Source organism: Durio zibethinus, chromosome 7 (genome assembly GCF_047325235.1).
Source record: "Durio zibethinus cultivar Kanyao isolate XHJ-2024 chromosome 7, ASM4732523v1, whole genome shotgun sequence".
Classification (NCBI taxonomy): domain Eukaryota; kingdom Viridiplantae; phylum Streptophyta; class Magnoliopsida; order Malvales; family Malvaceae; genus Durio; species Durio zibethinus.
This window is the reverse complement of record NC_143168.1, coordinates 28,789,318-28,810,345: the sequence shown is the minus strand read 5'-3', so window position 1 is coordinate 28,810,345 and position 21,028 is coordinate 28,789,318. Positions and strand designations below refer to the sequence as shown.

General features: G+C 28.3%; 1 protein-coding gene and 1 pseudogene across 1 annotated transcript; one reads left to right on the top strand and one right to left on the bottom strand.

Moving 5' to 3' along the window:
• Positions 1 to 219: 219 nt before the first annotated feature.
• On the bottom strand, positions 220 to 1,660 carry LOC111277866 (germin-like protein subfamily 2 member 4). Its single transcript, XM_022864293.2, has 2 exons — positions 1,295 to 1,660; positions 220 to 995 (listed from the first exon to the last, which is right to left on the bottom strand). The coding sequence occupies exons 1-2, from the start codon at positions 1,452 to 1,454 to the stop codon at positions 451 to 453; spliced, it is 705 nt and encodes a 234-aa protein (XP_022720028.1). The 5' UTR covers positions 1,455 to 1,660; the 3' UTR covers positions 220 to 450.
• A 10,888-nt stretch (positions 1,661 to 12,548) lies between these two features.
• LOC111277552 (protein NRT1/ PTR FAMILY 4.5 pseudogene) lies at positions 12,549 to 15,579 on the top strand (annotated as a pseudogene).
• Positions 15,580 to 21,028: the final 5,449 nt, after the last annotated feature.

Below are 21,028 nucleotides of genomic sequence, written 5' to 3'. Positions count from 1 at the left end.
AAGTTCACCTCCACTGGCAATATTCTATGTACATCTTCTTTCCTTAAACTAATCTTGCATCTTATAAGTTGTTTACTTATTTAATCGTTAATCGTTGTTAAAGAAAGTGAAGATGAAAAATATAATGACACGCAAAGGCTTCATCCTAAAAATGAAAGGGGAAATGTTAGAAGGATTTTGAGCTTAGATTATAAGGAAATTATAGCATTTGATGTTCTGATAAGCAATTTCTTTTATTTACAGTCAATCCATTTATTGCGATATTTTATTAGTTATTAACAAAGAAAGCAAAGCTTCTACTTGTAGATGTGATCATAACTCTTTTTCTCCCTTGTGAATTCTTAAGAAAAGATATTCACAAAAAAAAAAATCTGAGAAGCCCAGCAATTGAACATCAACTCTATATCAAACAACAACAACAACAACAACAACAACAAAGCTTAATTTAGTCTATTTTTTAGGTGCAAATTTGGTCTTGATTTTCTGAACCTCCTTTCTACCAATCTGGAATGCCTTGCTCAATACATCATCAGGAACTGTTGGCGAGGCCCCAAAAAGGGTGGCAGCAATGGACTGTGTTCCCGGAAACTGGCTATTGAAGGCAGTAATAACAGCAGCAGGTGTCCTCCCAATGTTCTTCTGGAAATGCACCAATCCTTTAGGGAACACAAATATTTCACCCTTCTTGATCCACTTTGATATCAACACGTTGGATGTGGTTATGAAGCCAACCTCCAGCTCGCCTTCCAGCAGGAAAACTATCTCTGTTGCTCGAGGATGGGTGTGGGGAGGGTTGACCCCACCGGGGGCGTAGTCAATTCGAGACATGGAGACGCCTAGGGTATTGAGACCTGGGATCTTTTCCACATTAGCCGCTGTGACAAGCGACCCCACGGTGTTGTTGGGGAAGCCTGGTTTGGCCAGACCGGCAAAGAAGAAGTCATTTGCTCCTATGCTTGAGGGGTTCTTACAGGGGAATCCATTCACTTTCACTCCTGTTTACGTTGACACATATGTGGATTATGTATACAAGTATATAGCAAATACATAACTAACACTGTAACTGCAAAAACCATATAGGTTTTTGTAGACTAAATTATATGTTAGAATCACCCAAAAACTGGAGCAATATTCTTCTACGATTTCACGTTAATTTGAGCTGAGTCACCCTTCCTTGGATAGCTGAAACTTAATTTTCCGGCCTTTTAAGGGTGCAAGTCATAAAGGATAAGAACAGGCTAATCATTAAGGGAAAAGATATAAACAAGAGCTAGCAATAGCATTAGTGCAGTACCTGAAGAAAGATCGGCAACGCATACATCCTGAAGCAAGTCAGCATCAGCACGGGCCGCGCCCAACACTAAAGCAAAGGTTGTAAGAAACAGCGCTGTGAAAGCCCCCATGGGTTGCCTCTTAGAAATCGTAGATGTTGTTGTTGTCGTCGTCGTCGTCATAGAAGAGAATGAAAAGAGGCAGTCAATCAGAAACACTTAAGAAAGGAGATATAAAGAGAAATTATGGTGGGATTTGACGATTATGGGTGAACGAGAGAAAAAGTTGGGATCACATTTGTACTGACTGGTGGGTTTTCAGTTTTGACTATTGATGGCGGAATGGCTTTGAAGTAACAGCACGAAACGTGCCTTGCCTTAGCATTTGCCTCGTCAAACCTATACAATTGAAAACTGAAAAGTCATCGCAAACATCCAGGTTGTGGTTACTATTTTGCGATCTTTGACCTGTTTTGCGGCGCCTTGCGTTATGCTTCTATCACACATCTTATTTTATTTAATAATTTTTTTTTTTTTATATTTAACATTTTCCGTTTTACTTTGCATTGGGCTTACTTACTGATACTAGTATTCTTAAAATATATATTTTCGCTTCAATTTTTTGAACACAAAAGCATGCATCAGTTATCAATTGAAATAAATTCTCAAATGCATTGTTACTATTAACCTAGTGTTTTGATTAGTCTCAAACTCATAACTGACTTTTGCTTTGTCGATATGAAATACCGTCACATGATTTCAATAAAGAAGTTTAATCAGGGGCATATGGAAGTGAGATTATGCAGTTTTATCAGCTTCATAGAGAAACTGCTTGTTGGAATGAGAAGTTTTGGTAATTAAAAAGCTAAAGGACAAATCCTTGATTTTCACTATATCAAGGATTGCTTGGAGTGTATATTTATCACATTTGGAGGGAAAGGAATCATATGGACACTTACAATAGTACTCCCCATTCAAATCCATAATCAAAAAGGTTTCCATACTGTTATTAACAAGATTGATGCATATTAAATCAGACTATATAAATAAAAATCTTTGCACTTCTTAAGACTTAAATAACTCTATTATTTACGTATCATTCTTTGTTTTCTAACTAAATTGGCAAGAATAGTTTTGATGACGTGATACTATCAAAAAAAAAAAATTTTGTTTGGACGAGTTTCGAACGATTTGTTGAGTTTGCCCTAGAGAAAGATAATTTTTTCTACTCTTACGTGGATGAGTTCGATTATTATTATTTTTTTTCAGTGAATCGATAAAGTTTCGTTAAGAAAACAAGCAAAGTCGTTAGTTTCCCAACAAAGAAAATACAACTAAAAATATAACAAAACATGAAAACATGAAAGAACACTATAAAGATGAAATGAGCTCTTAATATGTGACATGTGGCGTTCTGGTTAAATCTATACACCTATATATAAAATGAAGGTTATGGGTAAAGATAAGAAAATAATTCAAAACGTTTTTTTTTTTTTTTTTATAAATTGGGATTGAGTGAGAGGATTTAAAAAAAATTGATCAAATTATAGACGGATTTAGAATGTTTCGCACAAACTTGTATTCCAGCGAATTAATTATTGTTGAAAAACTTTTTCTATACTAATTGATGTCTTTCCTTCATTTTGTTTTAAAAAAATAAATAAATATATATACACACACGACAAATGATATTTTTATCACAAAATAAAATAAAATAATTTTATTTATTTTAAAAAATATGTCATTATTATTTACATATAAAAATATAAAACACTCAGTTACGATAATTATGATATTTAATTAAACAAAACGCCGTAAAGACACCTTTCTTCTTCTCGTTGATATGATAAACTAATGTCATTTTTTTTTTCTTTTGCCTTTGGGTTGTGAACTAGAACGTTGGCAAAATTATTTACGCTGCCTAAACCTTTGAATGTAGTCAATATAGGTTGTCATTCTTGCTCGTATTTTGAGTTGGAAAGTGGACAGTCTGAGTTTGAAAAGAATGATTGGAAAAACAGAACTTACGGTGCCAAGTGTGGTGCAATTTGACTAGAAGAGTTGCTTTTTGTCGCCTCGTACATTTACTAGATAGTGATCCCAAGTTACTTTTCAAGTGTGGAAATAACAAGCTGACCTGGCTCCTACATCTGTGAATCCTACATATATGCAATAAATATATGGCTATTACTGTGTTCTAATGAAAAAATATCGTAATTATGTGAATCTTGTTGATAATATGCATATATAAATTATTACGACGTTTTAATCAACAAAATTCTGTAAGTAAGTTTTTTAAAATATATATATTTTTCCATTAAAATGTCGTAATAAAATCATTTCAAATCACTTCATAACTCAATTATAATATATGTTTAAAAAATTTTTAATAACCAATTATAAAATATATAAGAAATTTAAAATATATATATATATACCAATAATGACATTTTATTCAAAAAAAAATATCCTAATTGACTTAAAATAAAATTTAATTCAATTTTATTTTTATTTTTTAAAAGAGTAACATAGATAGAAAAAATTTTTTATTCAAGTTAAATTTGAATTTCAAATAATTTTTTATTTATAATTTTAAAATACTACAGAGAAAAGTAAATTTTTTATTCTGAAACTTTAAGTACTATTAAAATTTTAATATTTTTCATCTAAATTAAATAATTTTAAACCAAATAAAAAAATTAAATATCTACAATCAAAATTAAAACAAAAAAAATTAGATTTTCTCAAATCAAAAACTCCCTTAATGTTATTTCATAAGGTCTTTTCAAGTAGGGCAATTCACTGCCCTATGTAAGGTATCTAACTGCTCTAATAAATTTATGAAATAGAGAACTAACATTTGAATGCCTTAATTGAAAGTCATACAAACTAGCTATTATTTCATACATTCAAAGCTTCATCCAAGCTTTAATGTTCTTTGTTTCTGAATCCTTAATTAAATATCATACTTAACCAACTTAATTATCTTTCACTATCTTAAAAATATTTTCAGCAAAACCAAGCAAAAGTGGAACAAAGATATGTTTAATGCTGGCAACGGGTGTCTTAAGCTTAACAACAACATGGCATGCCCACGGAATTATACCAACTGATCAGAATAGCTTCAATTAGACGTTAGTTTCATACATTGTTTGTTGCTTATCATGCTGTATTTAGCACTTACTATACATCTTTTGCATATCGGCTCCAGGAAATGACCAAAGCCGATAGCCGAGTACCAAGAAAAAGGTTGTTTTTGTAAGCCAACCCTTTTTTTTTTCGCTTCTTAATAGAAGAACAACTAATTTTGCAATAGTAGAAGATTTAAATGAAGTATTTTAGGTAAAATTTGTGAAGGTTTTTTATAAAAATGATTTAATAAAAATTAAAATCAAAAATTAAAATTGATAGATCAAAAGATTTTATTATATAGATTAAGCATGTAAAATTTTAAAAAACTTGAATATATTTTTTAGATAGATTTTTTTTTATAAAAATTTTTATAAAATTTTTACTATTAAATAAATATTGATTAAATTTGAATTGTAAAAAATATTTTTAATAATTTTTTTTTACATATTATTAATCTTTTACATTGAACTTTATTAATATATTAATTTAGATTTTTTATTAAAGTTTTTATTAAATCATTTAAAAAAACTCATAAATTTTATCTAAACAATTTAATGTAAATTTTGTACTTTTGTAATAACCATTCTGGTTAGGCTTGACTCTGATCTAAATTATGTATTTAATTTCGTTTTTCTTTTCGCAGTGTTGGTGTCATTAGAAAACATGGGTTTTATTGCCAATATGGTCAGCATGGTCCTTTACTTTAGCTTTGTTATGTACTTCAATATTCTCGCCTTTGCAAACACTCTTACTAACTTTATGGGCGCAACCTTCTTGCTCTCCCTTGTTGGTGGCTTCATTTCTATACTTTCTTAAGTAGATTCACTACGAGTCCACTTTTTGGATTTTTTTAAAGCATCGATGAGAAAAATTATTCCCAAAATCTTTAGTTGTGAAATTTTGGTAATTAATTTTTTCAAAGGTCTTAGCTAAAGTATTTAGGTGCTTAATTTTAAAAAAATGCAAAGGATTCTGACTTTTTATACACTATTAATCTAAGTGAAATAAGGGTTTTGCAGGGCTTGTCATTAGTCAGAATTCAGGCTTACTTAAAGGATTTGCACCCGACTTACCATGGCAAGTCTAGCTACATAAAAGGTGGCATAGCGGTGATGTTCTACGCTTCCTTGGGTTTGATAACATTGGACGCTGGTGGGGTTACGTGGGCTTGTCCAGCGCTTAGTTGTGATCAATTCGCTCAAAAAGTGTTGGGTTTGGGTTTTTCTCAATTTGGAAGAGCCCATAAATAAAGCCCACACTTTTAGGGATTTTTTAGTCCTTTCTTACATGGTTGAAGGGTTTTTAACACTCTTATTTATATATTGTTTCGTGCGGCTGGCATCTAGCAACATTGACGTCGACTAGTAACGGCAACAAAAAGAAAGAATAGAGAGAAAAAAAGAAAAGGAGAAAATATGGCTTGTGTAGTTCTGATAAAAATATTTGATTGAGGTCAATTCATGATCCAATTCAATTAAAATTTTATTAGTGTGTTTACAATTCATTATTTTTCAGTTTAAATGATAGAGATCGAGTGTTAAGTTTTTTACCTCTTGAATTTGTAGGTGTTCATTAATTCTTAAATTTGGAGAAATATTTCTAATTTGTTTTGCAAGATTATTTTTTTCCTAAGATTATTTAATCTTAAGAAATTGTGATTGTATATCTCTATTTATAGCTAAAGAGGATTTTATATTTTTATTATTTTAATAGTGGAGATTATTTGTTATTATTTGTGGTTTTTACTCTTCACATTGGAGAGATTTTTCATGTAAAATTACTTGTGTCCTTGTGCTTGTGGTTTGATGATTTATTTATAAGCTCTATTTGTTTGATTCTTATTATATTTATATAAGAGAGGGATAATTTGATTTTTCATTGAATGACATGTTTGGTTTGAATACTATTCAAGCTTATTTGATCCCATCAAAGTAGTATCAGAGTTCAAACTATTTGATTTGTACCTTATGTTGAATAACAAAAGCCAATACAAGTAGAATGATCATAATTTGAATTGTTTAAATTACCATGGTTAGAAAAGGAAGATGGAAAACTTGTTCTATGTGAGTAAATATTATTTACTCGTCTTTGCCACTAAAAAACTTGAAAATAAAGTTGATGTTTAATGGAATTTATTTCATCAGCAAGTATGTGTTTATATTCGATAGTAGGTAGACAATAATATTTTGAATCATGTTAATGAAGAGACACATATACATATTTTATATAGCAAGCTTGAGGAGTTATATGCCCAAAAAAACTGAAAACAATAAATTATTTTTAATTAAGTAATTGATGAATTTGAAATATTAGAATGAAACTCTTATGACAGATCGCTTGAATGCATATTAAGATATTATTAATCAGTTGGTTAGCATGAAACTTAGGTTTAAAGATGAGATATAGGACTTATGGTTTCTTCTTACATTGTCAGATTTGTGAAAGACGTTTAAAATGATGTTATCTAACTTAACACTAACTGCTGTCATCATAATGAATTTGGCTAAAAGTGGTTTTTTGAATAAAAAGATGAGAAGAAAATCACAGGGTTTATCTTCATAGTCAGAGATCTTAATCACAGACAATAAGAGAATGAGTAAAAGTAAAGGTTCACAGAACAGAGACAAAAGCTAGAGTCATCCAATAGATTCATCAATGTTGAGTGTCATTACTGTGGTCTAAAGGGGCAAATAAGAAAATATTGTCGAAAGTTGAAAAAAGACAACAATAGTGACAAGGAGAAGGAAAAAAAGAATGGTGATGGTAATGGTGTTAATAAAGTTGCTATTGTCACAAATGACTTCTTTATCTTATATGATGATATTATTGTTAATCTTGCACACCATGAGACTAATTGGGTAATTGATAATGGTGCCACAATTCATAATACATCTTAGAAATACTACTTTGCATCTTATATATCTGATGATCTTGAGAGTATTAGAATGAGTAATGATGGATCAGCTAAAGCTATTGACATAAGAGATGTGTTTTTGGAGACCAATAATGGCACTACATTGATCTTGAAAAATGTTAAACATATTTTTAAAATTCACATGAATTTGATTTTTGCAAGAAATCTTGATAATGAAAGGTTTTGTAACACTTTTTGTGATGATTAATAAAAGCTCACTAAAGGTTTTATGGCTGTAGTTAAAGGTTTAAAATATTTTTCATTGCATTTGATATAGGCAAAGGTATTCGATTCCATTATCAATATAGTAGATAATGATAATACAACTGAGTTTTGGCATAAGGAACTTAGTCATATAAGCAATGAAGGTTTAAAGGTTTCGATCAAGAAAAATCTTACTTCCAAAATAAAGAATGTATCTTTAAAAAAATGTCCTCATTGCTTGGTAAGAAAATAAACGAAAGTTGCATTTAAGATATCTATTTCATAAAAAAAGCCAAGTATACTCGATTTAGTGTATTTTGATGTTTATGGTCCTATAAGAACAAAAACACTTGGTAATTCCATCTATTTTGTGATTTTTATATATGATCATTTAAGGAAGATATAGATTTATACCTTGAAAACAAAGGACCAAATGTTAGATGTGTTTAAACAATTTCATGCCTTAGTTGAAAAATAAATGGGGTTGAAATTGAAATGTATAAGGATTGATAATGGGGGTGAGTACATTAGCTAGTTGAAAAACAAATAGGGTTGAAATTGAAATGTATAAGGATTGATAATGGGGGTGAGTACACTAGACCTTTTAATGAGTATTATAGATAACATGATATTAGACATCAAAGGTTTAAATTGAAATGGATAAGGATTAATAATAAGGGTAAGTACACTAGACGTTTTGATGAGTATTACAAACAACATGGCATTAAACCATACAAGATATTCAAAAAATTGATACATCAATTTCATAAGACAATGATGGATTGATTGATTTGGATTTAGTTTCCTTGACATATATGGCTGCAAAGTTTGAAGATGTTCAGGATGATCAATATAATATAGGTGATGTTGATACCAGTCTTATATAGGTTGATGTAAGTAATAATATCCATAAACATTCACCAGTATTAAAGATTCTATTAGAGTTTTTACTAGATATTCCATTCAGGAGGTCTACTAGAAATCGACAGCTTTTCACATGATATTCTGTTGATAAGTATGTGCTACCAACTAATTGTAAAGAACTTAAATGTTATGCAAATGCCATGAAAGATGAACACAAGAAAGAGTAAGTTGATGCCATGTAGGATGAAATGAGGCGTTTGTATAAAAATAATACTTTTGAGTTGGTAAAGTTATCTAAAAGGAAAAGAGCTTTGAAAAACAAATAGGTATACAAAGTGAAGCCAGAATGACATACTTCATACTCATGTTTCAAAGCTAGATTAGTTGTTAAGGTATTCAATCAGAATAAAGGTATTGACTTTGATGAAATCTTTTTTTTCAATTGTTAATATATCATCTATTCGTGTCATTCTAGGTTTAGCAACTAATTTGGATTTGAAGATGGATGTTAAAACTGTTTTTCTCCATGGTGACTTGGACGAAAAGACTTACATGGAGCAACTAAAGGGTTTTGTAGTAAAAAAAAAAGAAGATTATGTGTGTAAGTTGAACAAAAATCTTTAAAGATTAAAGCAGCACCGAGACAGTGGTATAAGAAGTTTAAGTTAGTTATGGGTAAGCAAGATTACAAGAAAACTACTTCTGACCATTATGTGTTTGTGTCGAAATTCTCTGATAATAATTTTATTATATTATTAATTTATGTTGATGACATGTTGATTGTTGACAAGAATACTTCTAGAATTGACGAATTGAAAAAACAACTGAGTAGGTCTTTCGTTATAAAGGACTGGGGGCCAACACAACAAATTCTTGGAATTTGAATTGATTGAGAAAAAGTAACTAAAAGGTTAAACATATTATAAGAACACTATATTGAAAAAGTGCTTGAAATGTTCATTATAGATCAAGCTAAAATGGTTAGCTCTCCTTTTGCTATCATTAGTGGATCTTGACATTTAACTTTAAAGAGACCAATTAGTATTATATTTTAACTTATTTTTTTCATACAATATATTTTATGATACTTATTAATAAAAATATATATAAATGTGTAAAAAATGTATTAATAAAAAATAAAAGTTTATAAAATTATAAAAAAAATATATATTACAATGATAACATTATATGTTAAAGAATAATATAACTTTTAAATGAATGCTAATATTATTAAATACACAATCTTTCAATAAAACATTTGATATTTTTTTTATTCTTTTGATAGTTTAAAATTGAAATCAGAAATAACAAATTATATATACTTTTAAAAAATAAAGTTAAAAATTTTTAAGAATACACAATCTTTCAATTAAAAAAATATTTTTAATCCAAACAAGAAAAAATATATATTTTTAAAAAATAAAGTTAAAAATTTTGAAATAAAAATCCATGGTATTTTTTAACTTCTTAAAATGATTCTAATATGATTTTTTCTATTGAAAAAAACATTATAAGACAACCTGAAATAAAGATCTAGAGTAATTAAATATGAAATATGACACTCAAGGAAAATTTGTAGTTAGCTAAAAAGAAGATGAAAAACATCAACATCACGTGACATATTAATTGAGTATTGGATTTCTTGTTTGAATGAGCAAGATTCAGTCTTTGATAAATAAAAACACATTTAATATTTGGTTGAGACTTAGTATAGTTTATAAAGCTAAAAAGTTAATTTGATTTTTATTAAAATCACATGATTGTGATTTAAAATTTATAACAAAGCTCTTGATATTAAATATTTATAAATAATGATTAATAGGTATAATAAATAGATAAATAAAAAAGTGAGTAGTGGATATAATAAATAGAAAATAATAATGTTATTTTAATCCCTTTTAAATTGCAATGCACAAAATTAAATTATTAAATTATAATAAATAATATTAACATTTTTTTAGGGGGTCAATTTAAATTTATTTAACATAAATATAGTCGACTAATATATATATATATATATATACATTCTAAAGATTTTAAAAAACTTTAGGGGGGACTAAGGCCTTTTGCTGCTCTTTTTATGGTTTAGTTTTGCTTGCTACATGTTTTAAGCTAAGTATTAAGTAGAAACCTTATAAAACTAAGAAGAAAAAAGACATGAGAAGAATTTAGTATGCTTCAACAATAGAAAGTTTGATGTATCCAATAGTGTGTACTAGGCCAAACATAGCCTATGCAATCGGTGTTATTAGCTGTTTTCTATCAAATCTAGAAAATAAACATTGAAATGTAGTTAAGTGGATTATTTATATCTACTAGGCACTTTTAACTTAAGACTCATTTTTAAAAGTGAGAAACCAATACTAGTTAGCTACACTGATTCAGATATGATAGGAGATGTGGATTTTTAAAAATTCATTTCGAGTTATAAGATTACATTCTTAGGTGGGGTTGTATCTTGGCAATTGAGACTACATAAATGTGTTGCACTTTTTACAGTAGAAGCAGAGTATGTTGTAGTCACTGAAACATCTGAAGAGTTGTTATGGATGAAAAAGTTCAAAAAGGAACTTAGTTTTAAGTGGCAATGCTATATGATATTTTACGATAATCAAAGTGTAATTCATCTTGGTAAGAATTATACTTTTTATTCAAAATCAAAGCACATTGATGTGAGATACAATTGGTTAAGAGATATTTTCAATGACATGTTTAAACTTAAAAGGATTTACATTGATCATAATGGCTCTAATATGTCAAAAAAAAGCTACTAAGGAAGAAGCTTAAAGTTTGTCATTTGATCACCGAGATGATGATTCCCTCCACATAGTTGAAAAAGGAGAAATTTGTTGGGCTTGGCTTTAATGTGGGGGAACCAATAACTAAAACCCACACTTTAGAGACTTTTTAATCCTGTTACATGGTTGAAGGGTTTTTAACACTATTATTTATATATTGTTTTATGTGGCTGACTTTTAGCAACATAAAGGTAGCTAATAGTAGCAACAAAGAGAAAGAAAGAAGAGAGAAAAAAAAAAGGTTTGTGTGGTTTGAATGGTGGTTTGATCGAGGTTAATTCGTTATCGAATTAACCTAAAATTTTATTATTGTGTTCACGATTGTTCTTCAGTCTAAACAATGGAGATTGTGTTTTGAATTTTCTACCTACTGAGGCTGTTTGTTAATTCTTAAATTTGGTGAAACTTCACTAATTTTCTCTTGCAAGAATTTTTCTTTGTCAAGATTATTTAATCTTGAGATATTATGGTTGTATACTTCTAGTTTTAGCAAAAGAGAATTTTGTATTCTCATTATTTTGATAGTGAATATTATTTGTTGTTACCTTTGTTTTTTACTCCTCTCATTATGGAGGTTTTCCACGTAAAATTGCTTATGTTCTTGTACTTGTGGTTTGATAATTTATTTATTAGGTCTATTTATTTGATTCTTTCTAAATTCACACAAGAGAGAAATTATTTGATTTTTTCCTACATAACATATTTGGTTTGAATATTGTTTAAGGTTATTTTATCCAATCATAAATATCCCAATTAAGTAAAATCTCTAGCATTTCAATTAGCTATTGCCAAGTATCACACTTGAAGCCTATGTTGGAGTCACAGCCATATTGTGGTTGAGTACCAAAAAGCATTACTGGTATTAGGGTTGCTTTTTTTCAATTATGGTTACATTTATTTGTTTTGTTATTCTTGCATTTGGTAAGCCTTTTTATCATCTACAAGAACTCACACCCATGGATAACCCCATTAAAATGATAACATAGGTTCACTATTATCTCTCTTTTTCTCTGTAATTCTTATATATATCCAAAACAAAAATCTAATAGCCAAATAGAAAAAAAAGTAACACTTTTTATTATGTTATGATCACCGACCATAACAACATCCATTAATAATAGATGACTAGCTCTACCAGAGAATCTAGATGAATTATACGAGGTTATTTAAAAAAAAAGATTTAAGCAAGGAAATAATCCTTTTACCAACCAATTCAAGTGATACATTTGATTATATCTAAACATGTTAATAATTACTAATAGCTAAACTTGAATTATGACAAACCATTCATGATTTGGGGTCAGATACCTATAAAAATCTATAATTGTACAAAAAGACCCAAAGTCAACACTATAGATGTAATGCACAGTGACTCAAGTTGAAAATTTTAAGATGTTAACTAGCATGCTACCGATGTTAGGAAGTACAATCATAATATGTATGGCACAGTTGCAAATATTCTCATTTCATCAAGGTGGTGTCAGCTGTCAAGAATAGTGACTCAAATCTCATAAAAGGTTTGTTTAATATTAGTTATATATTATTTGATGGACAAGAAGATTTGTAGAAGAAGAATTCTAGAAGAAAAAAGATTCTTAATAAGTTTGTATACTTATAGATAGGTAAAGTCTTTAAAAAATTAGGTATGAGAAAAAAATAAAAAAGTTATAGAGTTTTATTGGATAAACACTCAATAGGTCTAGAAAAGATTAATGTCTTTATGGGTATATGTTTGAGTGGATTAGAAAAAATGAGATTGCCCATATAAGTATGATATATGGGTATATATGGATATGTATTTTTTTAGATTGAGAATACTTCATAAGACTAAAAAAAATTGGAAGGGTTTATAGGTATTAATTGTTCAATGGTTGATTGAAATTGTATGTTTATAATTCTTTACAATTAGTAGATCTTTTTTTTTCATTTGTAGATATAAGTCGGTTTGGCTGAATCATATTAAATTGTTGTCTCTTATATAATTGATTAATTGTTTGGTTTCACCTTCACTAATGTGAATGTTCAATTGATTGGGACTTTTTGCCTAATAAGTAATATCAAAGTTGTCGTAATCTTAACAAGTGGTATTTGAGCATAAGTTCAAGATGGGAAGAGGCAAGCCCAAAGAGTTCGATTCAACGTATTTGCATGATGTTCGAATATACATAAGATAAGATGATTGTAAGACTTCCATTGTAGTTGAAGCTAAGTATTTTTAGCATAAAATTTGATTATTTGATGGAATTTGAGTCAAGGTAAAGATTATAGAGAATAATTACTCAAATTCCATAAGAGATTTTGTTTGAGATTAGTTAGATATTACTTAATAAACAAGAAGACTTGCAGAAGAAAATTATAAAAAAAAAAATGATTCTTGATAGGTAAGTTCGTATACTTATAAATATGTGAAGTTTTTATAGAATTAAGCATGAGAAAAATATATAAGAGAGTTATAAGGTTTTATTAGGTAAACACTCCATAGGATTATAAGAGATTAATGTCTTTATAGGTGTGTATGTTTAAGTGGACTAGAAAAAAATATAATGGTCCACATAGGTATGGTGCATAGTGCACTTAGATATGTGTTTATTTGGATTGAAAATAGTCCATAAGACTATATGAGATTAAAAGGGTTTATAAGTATTAATTGTTGAGTGGTTGATTGAGATTGTATGATTGTACTTCTTTACAATTAGTTGATCTTTTTTTTTTAATTTGTGAAATGAAGCTGGTTAAACTAAACCATGTTAAATTGTTGTCTTTTATATGGTTGATTGATTGTTTGGTTTCCCTTCAGCTGACGTGAATGTTCAATTGATTAGGCTTTTTGCCTAACAACTTGTAGTAGAATTGTCATGATCCTATCAAGTTGTATAAGAATATAGGTTCGAGATATGAAAAAGGCAAGCTCAGAGGATCTTGATTTAATATATTTGTATGATGTTTGAATATACACAAGAAAAATAATTACGAGACTTCTATTGTGGTTGAAACCAAGCATTTCTAGTATGAAAATTGATTATTTGATGGAATTTGAGTTAAGGTGGAGATATTGGGAATAGTGACTCAAATCTCATAAAAGATTTATTTGAAATTGGTTAGATATTACTTGATAGATAATAAAACTTGCAGAAAAATATTCTTGATAGGTAAGTTTATAACTTTATAGATATGTGAAGTCTTTATAAAATTAGGTATGAGAAAAAGATGTAAGAAAGTTATAAGGTTTTATTAGGTAGATATTTCATACAACTATAGAAAATTAACATCTTTATGGTTGTATATGTTTAACAGACTAGAGGAGAATTAGATGGTACATATAGGTATAGTGCATGGGTGCACATGGATATATATTTGTTTGGGTTGAAAATATTTCATAAGACTAGAGGAGATTAAGAGAGTCTATAAGTATTAATCGTTGAATGGTTAATTGAGATTGTATGTTTGTAATTCTTTACAATTAATAAATTTTTTTTCATCCATGGATATAAGCCGGTTAGACTGAACTTGATTTAATTATTGTCTTAGGTTAATTGATTATTTGGTTTTACTTCATTCAATTAATTAGAATTTTTTACCTAACAAATGATATCAGAGCTGTTGTGAATTTAACACCAACTGCATCAATCCTAATAATCCCTTTCGTTTTCATGTCCATTCTGATTCCCATCAATGAGTTTTTATTTATCCCTTTTGCTCGAAAGATCACTCATCATCCATTAGGCATCGCGTAGCTACAATGTGTTGACTTGGGGCTTGTTCTGTCAACCATTTCAATGGCTGCTGCTGGTATTATTGAGGTTAAAAAAAGGAATCAAGTTAATAAAGACATAACCAATCCCATAAGTCTTTTTGGGTTCTTCTTCGAATTTGGAATATTTGGAATTACAGATATGTTCACTCTTGTAGGACTGTTGGAATTTTTCTACAAGGAAGCACCGGCATGCATGAGATCTCTCTTCACATCATTTACATGGTTATCTCTTCTTTTGGTTTTTGAATGCTGTGTTCGTCAACATCATAAACTCCGTGACCAAAAGAATCAGCCCAAGGAAAGAAGGATGGTTACATGGATTTGACTTATAAACAATAACAATTAGAATCTCTTTTACTGATTTTTAGTTATCCTTAGTTGCCTAAACTTTGTAAAAGACTAGTACTGGGCTTCATGGTACAAATACAAGACAGAAGAACATGATCATCTTAAGCCAAAGCTAAGGATTTAAGTACCGGACCACTTACCCCCAAAGAAGAAAAGACACTCGACGGTGGAGCAACAAAAACAAATTTAAATGAAGCTTCGTCTTCTGTTCAAATAGAGGATGCTAAGCAACAATTAACAAATTATTGATAAGGCCCATAAACAAATATCCTCATCTGCGTGCTACAAGTAGCTCGTTAAAGCAAAATAGAAACTGGTTGCTTGATGTTAAAGGTAACAGTTGTATGAAGTGGCTCTTAAGTCATTAGGGTGTGTTCGTTTCGGTCTGTTTGTATTATTTGATTAGCTTTTAACAAATTTTGAACAAATTAGCAGTCTCTAACTGTTCCTAAACTACATATCAATAGTAGCTACAAGTGCTATATTTTAAGGAAGTGAAAAAGAGGTAGCTATCTAGTTAGAGTGCTATACATATACATATATATATAGCTTTATTGTAGAACATTATGCATGAGACACATTTTTATGTAGTTAATTGTCACACTAAGTACTTTTTACATTCTTAAGAAATGTGAAAATATGACTGCACATTTTAATGAAGAGGGTTTTATTATGATTAAAAATTATAAAAAAATATATGAAAGCGATATTATTTAAAATTTTAATAAAAATTATATATAAATTTAATAAAAAATTAAATAATATATTTCATATTTTATATTAACATAATTTATAGTATATAATTTTTTTATATAAAATATAATATTAATATTAAAATTATCAATATTTTATATAATATAAATATTCGAATTATAAGATTGCATCGTCACTTCACCTTTTATTTGGCAACGTATGTCTCGGGCTTTATTTTTCCTTTTTTGGCACAATCATTGTTAACAATCATTGTTAAGTAATTGGATTTATTTATATATATATATATATGTATATATATTATATTAAGTTAAAAGATTTTAAGCTCACGAGTCGGTATGATATTATCTGTTGACATGGCACACTAGTCAAGTTGTGTCATTTTGGCCATTAATTATTATAAAATGGGTTCTTATTGCAATGCAATTATATTTATTTTTGATATTTTGTTGATAATTTATACAATAAAATTATATTAAATAAATTTGCTTATTAAATATTTAAATGATTGATCGATAAAATATATTTAATGAGTGATTAGCAAAAATAAAATGATAAAAACAAAATAAAACTTCATGTTGAATACAAATTAAATTAACAAAATAAATTACTAAAGAAGGAAAAGTATGAAATAAATTTACAAGACAAAACATATTATATAAGTTAATCATCATATGATAAGAATGAAAAATAGAATAATAATATTGTGTTTTACAATATCTTTTAGACTAAATGTTTAATTTGAGAGTAAACGTTTAGGTAGTTGTTCAATGCAGGACTAAACTTTTAAATTTATACAAATAAGGATTAAATGTTATTGACTTTTAATAATATAGGATTTTTTTTTCAATAGAAATTGAAATGTGAAAGATACGTACCGTTAAATTTAAAAATCATTACAGATTAAATGACATAAAATTAAGTTTCCCATGTGGAATGACAGATGGAAAGGCTATTACCTTTTTTTCTAAGCCTATTCCATTTTGTCTTCTTCATTATTCTATCTATTCCAAATTAAAAGAACTTAAGGTTTAAGCCAACAACTACTCTCATTCTCATTTTTTAGCATAAAAAGTCATAAAAATTATTTTTAAAGTCGAATTTGAACACAATGTCTGCTTCAAATGTGAGTTCATCTAACAACATAAATTCAAGGTTAGTAAAATTTTTTTAGGTCAATACTTTTTTAAAATTTGTTCTTCAAAATATTCAAATTGCAGGGTTTCTAGAGGATTGTCTTATGTTATAAACATGTATAAGTTAATTTCAACAAGTTACCTTATAAAGTGAAACTTTGAAAGAGAACCTATTTTTTGTTACTATAATATGAAAATAATTAAGTGGACTTTATAGACAAATTGCAATCCTGGTAAAAGATTTTATAGATTCCTACATTATTCGATAAATTTATGAAGAAAATAAATTGTAATAAAATTTATATTTTTTGGCATTACTTGCTAATATTAATTTGGTGTGTGATTATAGGGCACTATTTGTAGATTTCATTTATGGCATGACTCTAAAATTTCTGATAGAGCAAAAGAAATTATTGTGGAGCTAAAAAAGAGAGAAAGATTTTTATATGGTCATGTTCAAAATTGAAGAAAAATATTGTTGAAGCTGATATTATTGCATAGAATATGCAGTTGAAGAGAGAATTTAGTATTTTGAAGTCAAAATTGAAAGAAAGTAGTAAATTTGTTGGTGGTGAATATGATAGAGATGTTAATTAAAAAATAATTTAGTTTATCTTATTTTTTTTGTACTTCTATTTTGTATAATTATTTTCAATGCCAAAAAAATTGAAGGAAACTTAGCTTGTATGCTTGATAGTGGGTTAGAAATATGAATTATATTTAAGATGTAAATGTTGATTAAAACTCCTATTATGTCAACTCAAATTAAATTAATGTTATTAGTTGTGTATTTAAACTTTTTGGTATTTTTATTTCTTTAAATGATAGAAAAGTAATAAAAAATAGTTGAATTTATAGAAGTAATAGAAAATGCTAGATTTATAAAAGCAATAGAAAAAAGCTACATTTATAAAAGCAACCTGATGATGAAAATGAGTAAATTAGCAATATGTTATGAATAAAGTAACATGATACTGAAAATGGTTATATTAGAAATAGAAATAGAAATAGACAATGGTTGTAGGAAGCAATCTGATAATGAAAATGAGTAAACTTATGATTTGTTCAATTTGTAATATGTTATGAGTAAAGCAATCTAATAATGAAAATGGCAACATTAGAAATAAAAATAGAAATGCATTTTATTATGGCTACATCATCATTAAACTACATGTAGCAATCAATCAACAAAAGTTTAAATAGAAATTGTTCTTAATACAGTAACATAAAAAAAATTAACATAACATAAAAACCAAATTATTCCAATAGGAACAATCAACAAAATTGTTGGTCAAATTTTTTTTTCCCCCTAATTCCTTTAGAAACTACAATTGACTTTTTTAAGTAGTGTTACATCTTCAACAATTTTTCTCTTGCTTCTACTTGTCCCAACTTCCATCACTTTTTGACTCAACAATCCAGGATGTTGAATTACATTTATCGAGTTATAATGGGTAATATTTTATAAATGATTCGTAAATATATATGTTTGATCTAACATCACTTACATTTAAGATTTATCTCTCTATTTCTAAGTTTGTAAATAATCCATAACCTTACATGCTTTTTATCTTACTTTTGGCCATAACTCTTACATTATTCCTATTATTGCAACTTTCAATACTATTTGCTGAAATTGGTCTCTTCCAAATGGTTGTTGTAGAAGATTTGAACTTTGATAAGGGACTTGTTTTTTTTACTAGCCATCTCATAAAGTTTTCTCAAGATATCTTCTATTAGATATTGTTGGCCTTTTGAACTTAAGTTTTGCATTTTCAACGGAAATAGTAGTAATAGAATTGACTAAATTTGAAACTGTACTTGAAACATATGCAGATATAGTTGCAATTGCAATTATAGATGCAAAACCAAAGATATTAGGTAAAGTAAATACAGATGCTAAATCTGAATGTAAAAGCTAAAATAAAAGAACCATAACAGTAGCAAAAACAATAGCAGAAGCAATAGCAGAAGCACTAGCATGGTTACTTGGACCGCTTGCAGTTTTAATAAGGTCTGTAATTGTATTTTTTGTACTTGATGCACCTTGATCTATGTTCTGGTCACCAAATCTGAGCACATGAGAATCTTACTATTATACAAAGAAAAATTAAACATGCGTTGATGGTTTAATGATTGTGCATTTAATAGTCAAATCTAACAATAGTATAATGTTTATAATAATAAATAAAAACAAAATAGTATGAAATTACAGGTTTGCCTCCCATAGGATAACAGCTTGTATTTTGACCTGATTGATGACATAATTTAAATGTCATTATCATATTGTTCCTTGACAAATTTATATTGTTGGACTTGTTTTTCTTGGGTTTATCATGATCTTTTTTTTTACTGGTTTTGGGCCTACCTGCATCTTTTTAAACTTTGGGGACAAAACTTTGTCTTTTGTCTTTAGTTTGGCCTAACCTTTTCTTCTAGGCGTAGGTTGTAAAGTATTAGTATAAGTCTATAGATAGACTTCCTTATGATACCAACTAGATACAAAATTTTTAATATTTCCACATAGATCTGTAATTGCATATATGACATGTGCACATGGGATACCAAAAAGTTTGTACGTTGTACAATTGCATGTCTTCACCTAGTTGGACAATGAACCAATCTAAAGCAAAATCTATTTCATATCCACTATCATCATTAAATGCAACTACACATTATGATGCTATAAATGCATTTTTTCTATGACTTTTATGATGTTACGACCAATCACACCATTCCACCTAGAACATTCTTTTTTTTTTCTTCTTAATTTTTACCATTAGATTTTTTTTATGTCTTTAAATAAAAAAATCACTGATTTATTCTTTACATCTAGCAATGTCCAATTGAATGCTTTATATAAGTTGTTGTCAACTAATTCACATCTATAGTTTGTGTTGAAGAATGCTTTGCACCATTGCTAAGATGAAGCTTTATTTATGTTGCAGTTGCTGTATCATCATTTTTCTGTAGTTTTCTCATATTTTCTTCAAATTCTTTGACTATTGAAGACTTAACAACTGTCCAAAAAGTTTGTTTCATTTTCTCACCCCTATATCCCCTCTTAGCCCAATTCACATATCATGCTTGGCAGAAAATTTGTGTTTAGCATCTAGAAGCAACTTGATAATTGCATTGTCAATGCCCTACAAGCGATATGAAACAAATTACTAATAAGTTTAATTATTGAGCACATAATTTAATTTAAATTAGTATTTAAATATTTGCCTTTTTTGATCTGTTATGATTATCCAGCCTATTTCATTTCTCAAAGACATGATATCTACTTTCAACAATTCAAGAAATCATTTTCATAAAGCTATGCATTCCACTTCCACCAATGCCCAAGTCACTGAAGAAATTTGATTTTTTTCATTTTTATCAACAACACATAGTAACTCACTATTTGTTAAGCTTTTCAACCAAAAGCCATCTAGCTCCAAAAAAGGCCTATAACCACTCTCCAAACATTTTTTAAGTTCCTCAAAACATATATTATACCTTTGAAATACAAGTGGAGAGATTAGCAATGGCATATGAACTTGCATCTTCACTGTGTTACCTTTATTAGTTTTCTTAATTACATCAATATAATCACACAAAAGTCCAAACTCATCTTTAAAATTGCTAATAACTTTATCAGCCACCTCTTTTTTAGCCTTTCTTATAATGCTAATATTCATCGCTATATAAAATTCTTTCCTAACTAGCTCCTACACTTTTGCATTCTTAATAAAATGATCTTTATAAACATGTTTACATAAACTAAGTCAAAACAACTTGATTTATTCTTGGATTTTTAAAAATCTTGTTACATTTATAAGTGTTATTGTAAGTCTTTACTTAAAATGACTATAACTCTTTATCATAAGTTGCTTAGATTACCCAAGGATATT